We start from the raw sequence: 13,071 nt of genomic DNA on the forward strand, positions 1-13,071 counted from the left end.
GGAAAAGGAAATTATCGATGATGTTCGTATTAAACGGAGACCTGAAAAGAAGCCAAGTATTGATGAATTTGTTGAGGAAATAACAGTAACGAAACCAAAAGAGGATGACACGACGGTTCCAAAATCTGAAGATGTCGTAGTTGAACTGCCATTAAAGAAGAAAGAAAATATTGTTGCCGATGATTCTGCGGATGAGATAACGATTCAAAAACTAATTCCATTAAAAAAAGAAATAGTAGATGAAGAAATTATAGAAGAGGTTGCAATAAAACCGAAACCCAAGAAGAAACCAAGTATTGACGAAACACCAGAAGAAGTTACGATTCATAAACAAGTAGAACTTGATCAAGTTAAACAACCGGAAGATGTTGAAACTTCTATGCCCGTTAAGAAGAAGCCAAAAAAAAAAGTTAAGGTTGATGAAACTGTGGAAGAATTAACAATTAAAAAGCCCATACCATTAGAAGATGTGACAGATAATGTTGAAGAATATACTTTAAAACGAAAACCACCAAAAATGCTGCCAAAGCCAATTGAAGAAATTTATGAAGATGTTACCATTAAAAAACTTAGATCGCGAAAGAAACCTCGTTCGGATTTACCAGAAGTTACTGAAACAGAAACTGTGACATTTAAACCACGCAAAATAACAACTAAAGAAGAGGTTGAACAAGAATTTAAAATTTCACTTAATACCTATGAAGAAGAAAACATTTCGTTGTCTGGAAAAGTTAAAATAAAACCTAGAAAAAAGAAACCGACATATTCAGAAGAAGCTGGCGAAGAAACCATACAAATTATTCAAGAATTTGATAATTCTGTACCTGTTGTGGAAGAAATTATTGATGAATCAGAAGATGAATATAGTATAAAAGAACATGAAACTAATGAATTGAATTTACCATTGAAACGAAAATCTGTGGACAAATGTCAATCATATGCAATAGAAGACATAGAAGATGATGTTCGGTTACCGCTAAAATCAAATCAAAAGTATTTGTGTGAGAATACAGATGAATCAATAGAGATAAAGTTAAAACCTAAACGACGAGTTTCTACACTTGAAGAAGGTTCGAAAATAAATTTCTGTATTCAGCTTTTCATCATATATTATGTGCTGCTTTTAGAATGCTTTATTTAATATTTTTCAAGCATCTTTTTAAAATAGTAAGTACTCTTGCCCTTAACTCCTTGTTATTGTAAACCTTTTCACACATTTCATTTTATTATATTGCTGCATTAGAAAAGCATATCGGTAAAGTGGAAAAATTAATCTAATTATGTATATATAGAAATTCTTATTTTTATTCCATTTTAATGTTTATTTATAGGAGAAGCGACCCTGAGCTTATTAAAAGAAGATAATATTTCTGAAGAAGGTAATACATTACTGCTGATAAATATATATAACTATCCTACAACCGATGTGAATATAACACTGATTATATATTTTTATTTTAATTTAGAATATATTGTTCAAGATGGCGATACAATGTATTCTGTTTGTTCATATGTAGCAGAAACGAATGAAGCCATTAATTTGATTGAAGGCGAAAAAGTCCTTGTAATTGGTAAGTTAAAATTATTTATTTTTACAGACACATTTATATGTGAGGGAAGGTATATGTGTGCGAATGTGTGCGAATGTGTGTGTGCGAATGTGTGTGTGTGTGTGTGTGTGTGTGTGTGTGTGTGTGTGTGTGTGTGTGTGTGTGTGGTGCGCGGGCGCCAGGTGCGTACCGTTGTATTATTAATTATAAAAAATTAATTTAATTCTGTAATATATATATTATCTAACATAATTTTATTGTATTTTGAAGAACACACTAATTCTGACTGGTGGTTTGTAAAAAAAAATCTAACTCAAGAAAAGGGATGGGTTCCTGCACAATACCTCCTTGATGAAATACAATATTCTTTATACTTACAACGAAAACTTCATGAAAAAATTGATAAATTACCTGTATTTGAAAGTAAGAGTATATATCATTTATAATGATTGTATCATATATACGTAAAATATTGTTTCATTAATTTTATTTTAAATTTTATCTAGAACCTGCAATTGGTGACGAAACTTCTGCTCCGCGATTTATAGAAAAATTACAACCAATACATACACCTGATGGTTATACAGTGCAATTCGAATGTCAAGTCAAAGGAGTTCCAAGACCACAAATTACTTGGTTCCGACAAACTGCAATCATTAAACCATCACCGGATTTTCAAATGTTTTATGATGACGATAATGTAGCAACATTAATTATTAAAGAAGTTTTTCCTGAAGATGCAGGAACTTTTACTTGTGTAGCAAAGAATACTGTCGGATTTGCTTCAAGCACTACAGAATTGATAGTCGAAATACCTGGATCCGACCATGGCTCAGATGTAACTATACTTTCAAGAAAAAGCTTGTCCAGGTGCAATTTAATTCCTTATTATAAATTAATTATAAGTAAAGATTTGTAATTAAAAAACATTTTTATACTTTAATTGTTTACATTTAAACGTATTAATTTTCAATTCAATAAATAAATATTATATAATTAGAAATATAAATGTTTCAATACTTTCTATTAATATCTTTCTATTAATGAATAAATAAACTAATATCTTTATTGTATAAAATTACTCTTATATATAAAATTTTTGCATAAAACTAAAAATTGTAACACCAACAATTATAAATTTATATTTGCTTATTCTGTATAAGAAATTACTAATAATTATAATCATTCAAATAAAATGTGCAGAGAGAGATGTTTGTTTGATGTTGATTTCTTAATATTTTTATTTACTTTTATGTTACTTTTACATACTTAAAATGATTTTTGATAATTAAATGTAAAACAATAATTATAAAAATCTTTTAATGCGAATAAGATTAAAAATACCATAAATAATAGATTTTTATTTAATTAATGTATTATTATTCTTATTATTCTTGTTGTAATTATTATAATTTAAGAACTATTTTAATTAGCACAATAATTACTATTTGCTTTTAATACTTATTTTACAGAGAATCTTCTTTAGCGGATATATTAGAAGGGATACCACCTACGTTCTCTCGACAGCCAAAAGCTAAATGTGTACAAGAAGGAGATAATGTTATTCTAGAATGTCGACTTGTTGCAGTACCAGAACCAGAAATTACATGGCTCTATAATAATAAAAAATTAAGTAATCAAGAAAATATGATTATTACAACAGAAAGTGACATGCATATGTATTGCAGTATTATGAAAATTACAAAAGTATTAAAAACACAAGAAGGAAAGTATACAATAGTTGCAAAAAATAGAGAGGGAGAAGCTACTATTGAAATTCCTCTTAAGGTATAAATAATGATAACAATATAAATTAAAAAATTTATTACATATGTATACCGAAGCAAATTACTTCATAATTAATTGTAATAATAATAATAAATAAATTATCTATATGCAGGTTCAGACTACTAACAAAGAACCACCAGAAATATTGGAACCTTTGAAACCTTTTGCTGTGAGAGAAGGAGATACAGTAGTGCTTTCAACTCATATTGTTGGAAATCCACAACCATTAATTTCATGGTTAAAAAATGGACAACCACTTTGTGAAATGATACCTAAAAAAGATGGAAATTTAAATACATTAACTTTTATTCAATCAGTAATTTCAGATTCTGGAGAGTATTCTGTTGTAGCTAAGAATGAACTAGGAACAGCAGAGACTAAAGCTACACTTACTGTGGAAGGTACTTTGTATAAACCTATCTTTATTTATTAAAAAATGAACATTACCTACTATATATATTAATAATATTTATTTCAATTGAATATTTATCATAAATACAATGCAAGTCATTTTAATCTTCAATTGCTGCTTTTTCGACAAATAATCGGCTTGAAATTAATATCGAAAATTGCGCTTTAAAATGTATTGCAGCTGCTGAAATATTATACACTGAATTTGCTTTTACGATAGAATTAACAAAAGAAGAGTGTACTATGCTTCTTCCATGGAAGGGTATTTGATTATATTTTTTCAATTAATGATAATTCTATTGAATAATTCCAATAACACACTTTATTTAACATTACTTATTAACCAGTTTATTGTAGAAATTTAATATATTAAGTAGCTATATTATATTAATTATTGTATTAATTTGTTATCGTTATTTGCAATTATTTTCGATAATTTAATATTAAAGAATATTTATATTAAAAACGCTTTTTATAAATTGTAAAGCTTTATAAATGGTACTGAATCTATAAACAATCTCAATTTCAAATAATATACGTTGCATTAAAATTATATAATTTCATAAAATATAACAATCTATTCAAAAATTTAAACTCTAGTTAATATTTAAAAAATTTCATAAACTTTATAAATTAAATTTAAGTTTCATAATGATAATTAATTTCGAAAGAAATACCAGTAAATTCATAAAATAATTAGCGATATTATACATATTATTGCAAACATAATAATGATAACATTTATAAACAATACCGAAATCATAGGACAGATATGAATCTAACTTACATTTCAATATATAATAGATATTTTCAGACCATAAAAAATTAATTTTGTATGACTAACTTATTGTAAGTTAATGTAACTATAATAAAATCAATAATATATTTAATTTATAATATTCAGTTAGGTTTACAAATTTTTATCAAAACTAGCAGAATACAAATTTTTTTTTCCATATTACAGCAGTTTTTTTATATACAAAAATATTAAGCAACGAATATATATAAAGAAAATTGTTTTTAATATGGTTGATAAAGTTTTTTTGACAAAATTATTAACACATGTTTGACTATTTATTTGAATTATTACGATAAATATATCTCTGAAACATTCTTTTATTAACAAATGAATAATATATTTAATTTTATGCACGAATATTTTTATTATATATTATTAAGATAACTTTTTACATATGACTTATTTGAATTAAAAATTACTTATCATTTTTATAATAGTTAAATTAAAATGAATGCCTTAAAAATAAATCAATAAATACTGTGGAAAATCTTCTAAACTAAACTTTTTATTTGTAATAAATGCTTAATGTAAAAAATTGATTTTCATATTGTGATATAATAATTCTCGTTTACATTAATTAATTATGTGCATTAACATATCTAATTAAGAAATATTAACAAATAAATCTATTTCATTTGTATAGAAATACCAAGTGGAGCTCCAGAACCACCTTTATTCACTGAAAGGTTCCAAGAATTAACAGTTCCAGAAAGAGGTAACTTTAAACTTGTAGCAAAAGTTACAGGAAACCCTATACCAGAGGTCACATGGTTAAGGTAAAGATTATATAAATAACTTATTTAATAGTTTACAAAGAATTAAAATAATTATGATAGAATTTAATGAAATGACATAATGGCATTCTAAATTTATGTAATTACTGTGACATAAAATTAACAATGTACTGATTTAATATTTAAAATGCATATTATTATACCTAAATTATTAAAGTAGTAACTATAATGATTATTTACATTTCGACAACCTAATTACAATTCTTTTTAAAATTTTATATTTTATAAGTAGTAATAATATTTATAATATTTTTAAACATAATACTTTTTATCATTAAAATATATTTAAATAATAAATTAGTAAAACAATAAATAAAAATAATAATTATATTTTTTATATTATAGAAATAACAGACCTTTGGAAAAATCATCGGATGTAACTGAAATTTACGATGGGGAAAATATTGTACTGGAGATAAGAAATGCTAACTCTGAAACGGATGCAGGAGATTATAAATGTGTAGCTATAAATCCAGTTGGAAAAACATCTCATGGAGCTAAAGTCACTGTAGATGTGGATAAAGTTATATTTATAAAGAAACTTGAAAAAAGAAAGACTATTGACGAATACAAGTCTTTGGAACTAATTTGTGAAACATCACATACAGTGTCTACAACATGGTGGCACAATGATAAAGAAATTAGCGGTATGGATCATCGTGAAGTCATAGAAGAAGGAAAAATTCATAAACTTGTTATTAAACGCGTTACTCAAGGTGACGAAGGAAACTATAAATGCATAGTGAAAAATCAAACAACGTTTTGCAATGTTAAAGTCAATGGTAAAATAATGATAAATAATTTCAAATACTTTTACGTAATAAACTTAATTATTAACCAAGATTTTTTTGCAGCTACAAAACCTGAATTTGTGAAAAAACTGCAAGATTTCGAAGTTATAGAAAGAAATTCAGCTATTCTTGAAGTTGAAATAACGTCTCAAACTGCTGATGTGTCATGGTTTAAAGATGGCATAGAATTATTTCCATCTTCTGAAAAGCTAGAATTTATTAAAGAAGGAACCGTTAGAAAGCTATTAATAAGATCATCTTCTATTCAAGATGAAGGAGAATATACATGTTTCTTAAGTGATCAAAAATGTACAGCAGAAGTTACCGTTGTTGGTAAGAAATATACTAAGTTGATACAATAATCATTTAAAAATAAATATGCTTCTAATTATGAAAATACTGAAAACTCATTTTTAAATTATTCAATTAAAATTTGACATTAAAAATAGAAAACATTTCATTAAATTACTTTTTTTTAAATATATATATTTATTCTTGAATATATTCTATAAATTTAAAGTTTATTATTCATACGCTTGCATACGCATACACACATACATGACCACTCATTGCTATTTATAGTTATACAAAAGTTATACGATTATAATTCATAAAAATAATGTATTATTTGAAAATACTTATTTTATTTTTATTGATTTTATTATTTTCTATATAAAATTTATTTTTATAGTACTGAAAAAACGTAAAGTGTTTATAATATTCTTTGTAAGAATCAATTTTTGTAAAGTGTTATAAGTAAAAGTAAAGAAAAAATCAGATACTTAAAAAAAAAGTGCAAAAAAATACTTTTTTTTTATATATATTTTACTTTCTATTTTCGATAACATTAACGATATATTAAACATATATTATGCGACGTATTTTTAATATATTTGTACTGATTTTTTAATTAGAAATTAGTAGAGTTAATAAAATATATTATAATTAATTATATTTATTATCTCAGGATAATTACCATTAAAAATAATTGAAAACTGACTTTTTACTATCTTCTTAGGAGTCAAAAGAATTTTGAAATTAGTTAACAATATATATTAGAAAATATATCATTTGATAAAATACTATGTTATTAATAATTTCATATTACAGAATTACCTCCTGAAATTATCACAAAAATGCAAAATGTCACAATAGTAAAGGGTGAAAAAGCCATATTTGAAATTGAATTAACAAAAGGTGATGCTCTAGTACAATGGTTTAAGGACGATCAAGAACTTAAATTTTCAGAACATATTCAACTTTCTATAGATGGTAAACGACAAAAACTAAAAATTTATAATTCAGAACTAGATGATGAAGGAATTTATTCATGTCGCGTTGGCAAACAAATTTCTATTGCAAAATTAACGATTGAAGAACCTGAAGTGGAATTTGTTAAACGTTTGCCTGAAGTAACATTAATTTCACTGAATGAAGATGCTATATTTGAAATACAATTATCCAAACCAGATATTCCTGTTACGTGGTTAAGGTTAAAATTTAAAATTACAATTTTTTAATACATACAATTTAATCATTTTTTATTATTTAATATTTAAATTGGTCAAATTTTAGAAAAGGACAAGAAATTCACGATTCACCAAAGTATACAATAATAGATGAAAGATTTAAAAAAAAATTAATCGTAAAAAATTGTACCATAGAAGATGCTTTAGAATACAGTGTCACTGCTACTAATGTCAAATGTTCTTCAAAATTGAAAGTTAAAGGTATTAAAACTTATATAAAATAAAAACTTTAATTTTTAAAAGTTTTATATATTTTTAAATTATATAAATATATAAATTAAAAACTGTTTATTAATCTATAGTTATAGAAGCACCGCCGATAATCAGTATGAATTCACCAAATATATACAGAGTTAAGGCTGGTGATGATATAGAAATGAATGTAAACTTTACTGCTGCACCAAAACCAACAGATGAGTGGACTGTTAATGGCAACTTAATTCAAAAATCAAAACGTATTATTCAAACTCTAAATGATGAATTTGCTGCATTAACTATAAGGAAAGTACAAAAATCAGACATTGGAGATTACACTTTGAAAGTTACTAATGTACATGGAGATGCCACTATAAATATTAAGCTCATTGTCATGCGTAAGTAAATATTTTAAACAATCTAGAAGTTTAATATATTTTAATATGTTTTTAATTATATTTTACATAAAAAATTTGGTATTATTAATAATAGCTTTCAATTATTTATATATATTCATATATCATTTTTATTATTTCATCTTAACATTATAAAGATAATTGTATTGATTTAAGTTATTTATAATTTAAAAACTGTTTTTGGTGGCGATGAATTAATAAAACAATTTACTATGAATAATGATTATGTTTTTCATTTTTTACTTTTATACTTCAGTTATAAATAAATGTAATTTAGTAAGCAATGAATTAGTTAGTACATAATTTATTGCGCTAATATTTTATAAAGTATAATTATTTATTATCGGATATAGAAATTCCAAATGCTCCCGATACTCCTGAAGCTATTGACGTAACAAACGATAGCGTAACATTACAATGGAATGAGCCAGAATTTGATGGCAATTCACCAATTATAGAATATATTTTGGAATATCGTGAAAAGGAGGCAATAACGTATGATATTTATTTATAAATAGCAATATTATACTTATAAATTTTTTATTATATTAACATGTTTTATTAAAAAATTAATTTATAGTTGGACTAAAGTATTGGAAATAATAACAACAACTGAACATACTGTAAATAAATTAATAACTGGTAGAGAATATGTATTTCGAATAATAGCCGTCAATTTAATCGGACCGAGTGAACCTTCAACAAATTCAAAATTAATAAAAATTATGGATGCATCACAATTACCTCAAAATGAACCTGGTTCACCAAGAGGTCCATTAGAAATTTCAGGAATGACCGCAACTTCATTTACCATTAAATGGGAAACACCTGAAGATGATGGAGGATCACCAATTACTGAATACATCATTGAAATGAAAGAAACTTCAATGAAATCATGGAAGAAGGTATATGAAACTAATTTACACTAATTAAGTATAAAAAATAAGAGGGACATCTTAATAAAAATATTTTTAAAAAGTACTAAAAAAAATAATATTATTATATTTTAGGTAGGGACAACAAAGGGAGATATAACACATGTTGGAGTGTCAGATTTAATCACTGATACTCCATATGACTTTAGAATAACTGCAAAAAATAAAATAGGTCTAGGATTACCTTTTGTATCTAAGGAGCCTATTACCTCCGGTAAAATATTAAGTAAGTATTTGAATAAATTATTATTTGAATAATTTTTGTTTTCAAAACTATAATAACATGTTTCATTGTTGTGCATATTCTAAATTATAATATAAAACGCTTTTTGCTTAAATAATGCTTAGAAATAACAAAAATTTCTGAAAGTAGAATATATGCTTTACTCGGAAGCTTTCCCGAAACAAAAATTATTAATTATAAAAGTAAGTATGGCTAATCACCCAAACTTTGAATTATTTTAGATAGATAGATAGATAGATATAATCAGATAGTCATTAATTTTCTGAAATAATTATTTTTTAATTTAGCACCACCGTCACCACCAACAAATGTCCATGTTACCAATATTACAACTCGAAGCGTAACGTTAAATTGGTCACCACCAACGAGTACAGGAGGGGCTGATCTTACAGGTAAATTTTATATAAAAAAATTAATCAAGATCATTTTTATTTTATAATATAAAACTATTTAAATTTTTTTTTAGGATATATAATTGAAAAAAGGCCTTTAACTGGAAAAGGATCAAAATGGACTAAAGTTGTTACTTTAGATGGAACAATAAATTCTCATGTTATCGAAAATTTAAAAGAAAATGAATTTTTATTTAGAGTATTCGCTGAAAATAATATAGGTTTAAGTGCAGCCACGACGTCAGAGCCTGTTCTTCTGAAATCACATGCTAGTAAGATAACGATTTCTCTTACCGCTTTAAATAAAAATGGATTATTATAAAAATATTGGAATGGTATTAAAATCATATTAAAAAAAAAATTAATATATTATAATATATTAAATACATAAAAATTATTAAATAAAATAAAAGGAAAATATTAAAGAATAAATCTTAAATTAGTCAGTTAATGGAAAGTAATATATCCTGTATTGATATTTTAGCAGTACCATCGCCACCAACAGCACCTTTGGAAATAAGACAAATAGCTGGCAATACAATTGCAATGGAATGGGGAAGACCCGAATTCGATGGTGGTGCTCCGCTTGAGGCTTACAAAATTGCCGTGAGAGATGTGAAGAAGACGATGTGGATGGAAGTTGGTCGAGTAAATGCCGGCATACAAAAGCTGACTATCAGGGACTTACAGGAGAATCATGAATATCTTTTTAGAATCTATGCAAAAAATGAAATTGGTTGTAGTGAACCATTAGAGTCTGAAGAGCCTTTTAAGATTTTACCTGCATCAGGTATTTAATACATATGATATTATTCTAATTTGTTCTTAATATGTGTAAAAAAAGAAAATAATAAATGTTCGAATATATTTATACAATTTCATTAACATATAAAAAATTAATTTTCATATTAAAATTATTATTTTTATATTGCCGAATTCAAATTAATTTGGTTATATTTTTTATAAAAACAACTACAAAATATACAATTTTTTTATGTATTATAAAATTTCGAAACTTTTATTTAGCTTACAACGTATATAGATTATGCAACAATAATTTTACTAGAATTGTAATAATTATATTAATAAATTTAAATAATTAAAAATAAAGTATTAATCTAAAATTATTAATACAATATTTTTTATAGACTTGGCAGTCATAGAACCAGTCGCTGAGGTACCAGATCGAGGAGAAACAACATCCCTAAGCTTTAGTACAGAAAATACGAGTTCTTGGCTTCGCGATCACAACATGGATGCAGACATCCATTCTTATGCCAGAGCACGACTTCTCCGAAAGGATGAGTATTTCTTCCGAATCTGGCTCAATGCGAAGAAACTGTTTAAATAAGTTAAATTTATAATTATTTTAATAAGCATTTCCATGAGTATTATGAATTCTGTTCGTGTACTATTCTTCCGATTATTAAAATATATATATATATATCTATATACGTATAAATATATATTTTCTATTGTTTTATGTGTGGTTAGAGTATATGTACCTCTCGATTTTTTGTCAAAAAAGAAAGAATAATAGAAAATAAAATATAATAAATTTTAATAATAATAAACTTGAAAAACTAGGGCTAATGTCGCGAAGCTCGTCCTTCAAAAAAAAATCCTTTACATGTTCCTTGTATAAAGAATCGATAAAATGTAATTATAAAAGATAGATAGATGAAGAAGATAAAAAGCATTGTATGTTAACTAGATTTCTTATAATTAGGAATATAATCGTAAAGGTACCGAGTGTATGAATTACATAATTCAACGGCAAATAAGATTCGACGAGTGCCAAGTCTAGTCATTTTAGAACTTCTCTTTGAGTTTTGTTTCACGAGCATAATATTTATAATTATTAAAATATAATCGTAAACCATGCGAATACTTCTGAATTTATTAAGAAACAATTTTCTTATATATTTAACTTCATTAGCCGAAGTTTTACTTTTTCTTTTTTCTTTTTTCTTTATAAGCGCTTAGTAAACAGTGTGCTATGAAGAAAAAAAGTTAGACCTTCTGCATCTTCCTCGCCTTTCTTATCTAGTCTCAAGCTTTATAAAGACAGTAAGCGAAGTTGTTGAAATAAATATTATGCAGCATCGATGTACGATAAATAAAATGTGATAATATAATCGTCGCTCGCGAAGCAAAGTTTGTTATATATTTAAGTTGTATGAATTTTAATCAGAAAAGGACCTATTAGAAGCCTCATAACTTATTTTACGTATGTATATTGAACCACCATAATTTTATAAATATTTATTAGAATTATTACAATCATGCTAATTAACACCTCCATTATCATTATTTTATTTTAACTTATTCCTTTCTAATGTCATTTTTAATCGTGAAAGTGAATAAATGAGATTATATATAGACCGTCATCCAACTGGTCTCAAATAATATATTTAATATATAATATGCATAATTTATTTTTCTGTATAAAAAAGAGAAATGCCACCCGATATTGATATTGAGACATAAAATATAGGTGCATTACCATCAAGCATTAATCAATATTGTGTCGCATACTTTTAAAGCGAATTTAAGTGTAATGTATCAATTAAGTTCATAAGAATTGATTAAATTATTATTCATAATAAAACAAATATATCTTATTGCTATATTCCTTATGTTAATCCTTTAACTAAAAATGGCATAAACTGTATTTTTAATTATAAATAAATAATTAAATTCTTTCTTGCATTGAATTTATTAATATAAATATTAAAATAATAAATATAATATTTTTACATATACTTTCACTATTCTTCTATTTTCGTAAAAAACATATATACATATATACACATACAGAGAGAGAGAGAAAGAGAGAGAGAGAGAGAGAGAGAGAGAGAGATTGTAAGAGAGAGAGGCTAAAAGTCACGGCCCCCTCGCGAGTCGAACGGCCAATGGGCGCAGGGAGGGGGGAGATACACACACACACACACACACATGTACATATTTGTTAACAATAACCATGATATTTTATACTCTAACTTTATGAAATATAAATACAAATTTTTAAATACATATAGTAAATATAAATGAAATATTTTTAATATAAAAATTCAAAAGTGAATATTAAATTTGAATATTGAATAGTGAATTAAATTTAACTATTTCAATTAAGAAAATTACACTTTAAGGTATAATTGACAATAATAAATAACAATAAATACAAAATAATGATAAAAATGTTGACTTGACAATCTTTTTGGATT

General features: G+C 25.3%; 1 protein-coding gene across 1 annotated transcript in view; it reads left to right on the forward strand.

The window, feature by feature from the left end:
* LOC105360804 (titin-like) overlaps positions 1–11,276 on the forward strand; it is a 24,086-nt gene extending 12,810 nt beyond the window's left edge. The window contains exons 7-27 of the mRNA XM_011497805.1: positions 8–1,070; positions 1,332–1,379; positions 1,467–1,571; positions 1,821–1,973; positions 2,057–2,420; positions 3,023–3,338; positions 3,451–3,739; positions 5,192–5,324; positions 5,688–6,124; positions 6,197–6,466; positions 7,244–7,625; positions 7,709–7,863; positions 7,965–8,255; positions 8,627–8,768; positions 8,854–9,178; positions 9,284–9,434; positions 9,557–9,634; positions 9,740–9,844; positions 9,919–10,116; positions 10,332–10,634; positions 10,993–11,276. Of these exons, the coding sequence (XP_011496107.1) occupies positions 8–1,070; positions 1,332–1,379; positions 1,467–1,571; positions 1,821–1,973; positions 2,057–2,420; positions 3,023–3,338; positions 3,451–3,739; positions 5,192–5,324; positions 5,688–6,124; positions 6,197–6,466; positions 7,244–7,625; positions 7,709–7,863; positions 7,965–8,255; positions 8,627–8,768; positions 8,854–9,178; positions 9,284–9,434; positions 9,557–9,634; positions 9,740–9,844; positions 9,919–10,116; positions 10,332–10,634; positions 10,993–11,195 (5,511 nt within the window). The 3' untranslated portion in view covers positions 11,196–11,276. The remainder of the gene's footprint in view (positions 1–7; positions 1,071–1,331; positions 1,380–1,466; positions 1,572–1,820; positions 1,974–2,056; positions 2,421–3,022; positions 3,339–3,450; positions 3,740–5,191; positions 5,325–5,687; positions 6,125–6,196; positions 6,467–7,243; positions 7,626–7,708; positions 7,864–7,964; positions 8,256–8,626; positions 8,769–8,853; positions 9,179–9,283; positions 9,435–9,556; positions 9,635–9,739; positions 9,845–9,918; positions 10,117–10,331; positions 10,635–10,992) is intronic.
* The last annotated feature ends 1,795 nt before the right edge of the window (positions 11,277–13,071 follow it).

Source organism: Ceratosolen solmsi, unplaced genomic scaffold, assembly GCF_000503995.2.
Source record: "Ceratosolen solmsi marchali unplaced genomic scaffold, CerSol_1.0 scaffold47, whole genome shotgun sequence".
Lineage (NCBI taxonomy): Eukaryota > Metazoa > Arthropoda > Insecta > Hymenoptera > Agaonidae > Ceratosolen > Ceratosolen solmsi.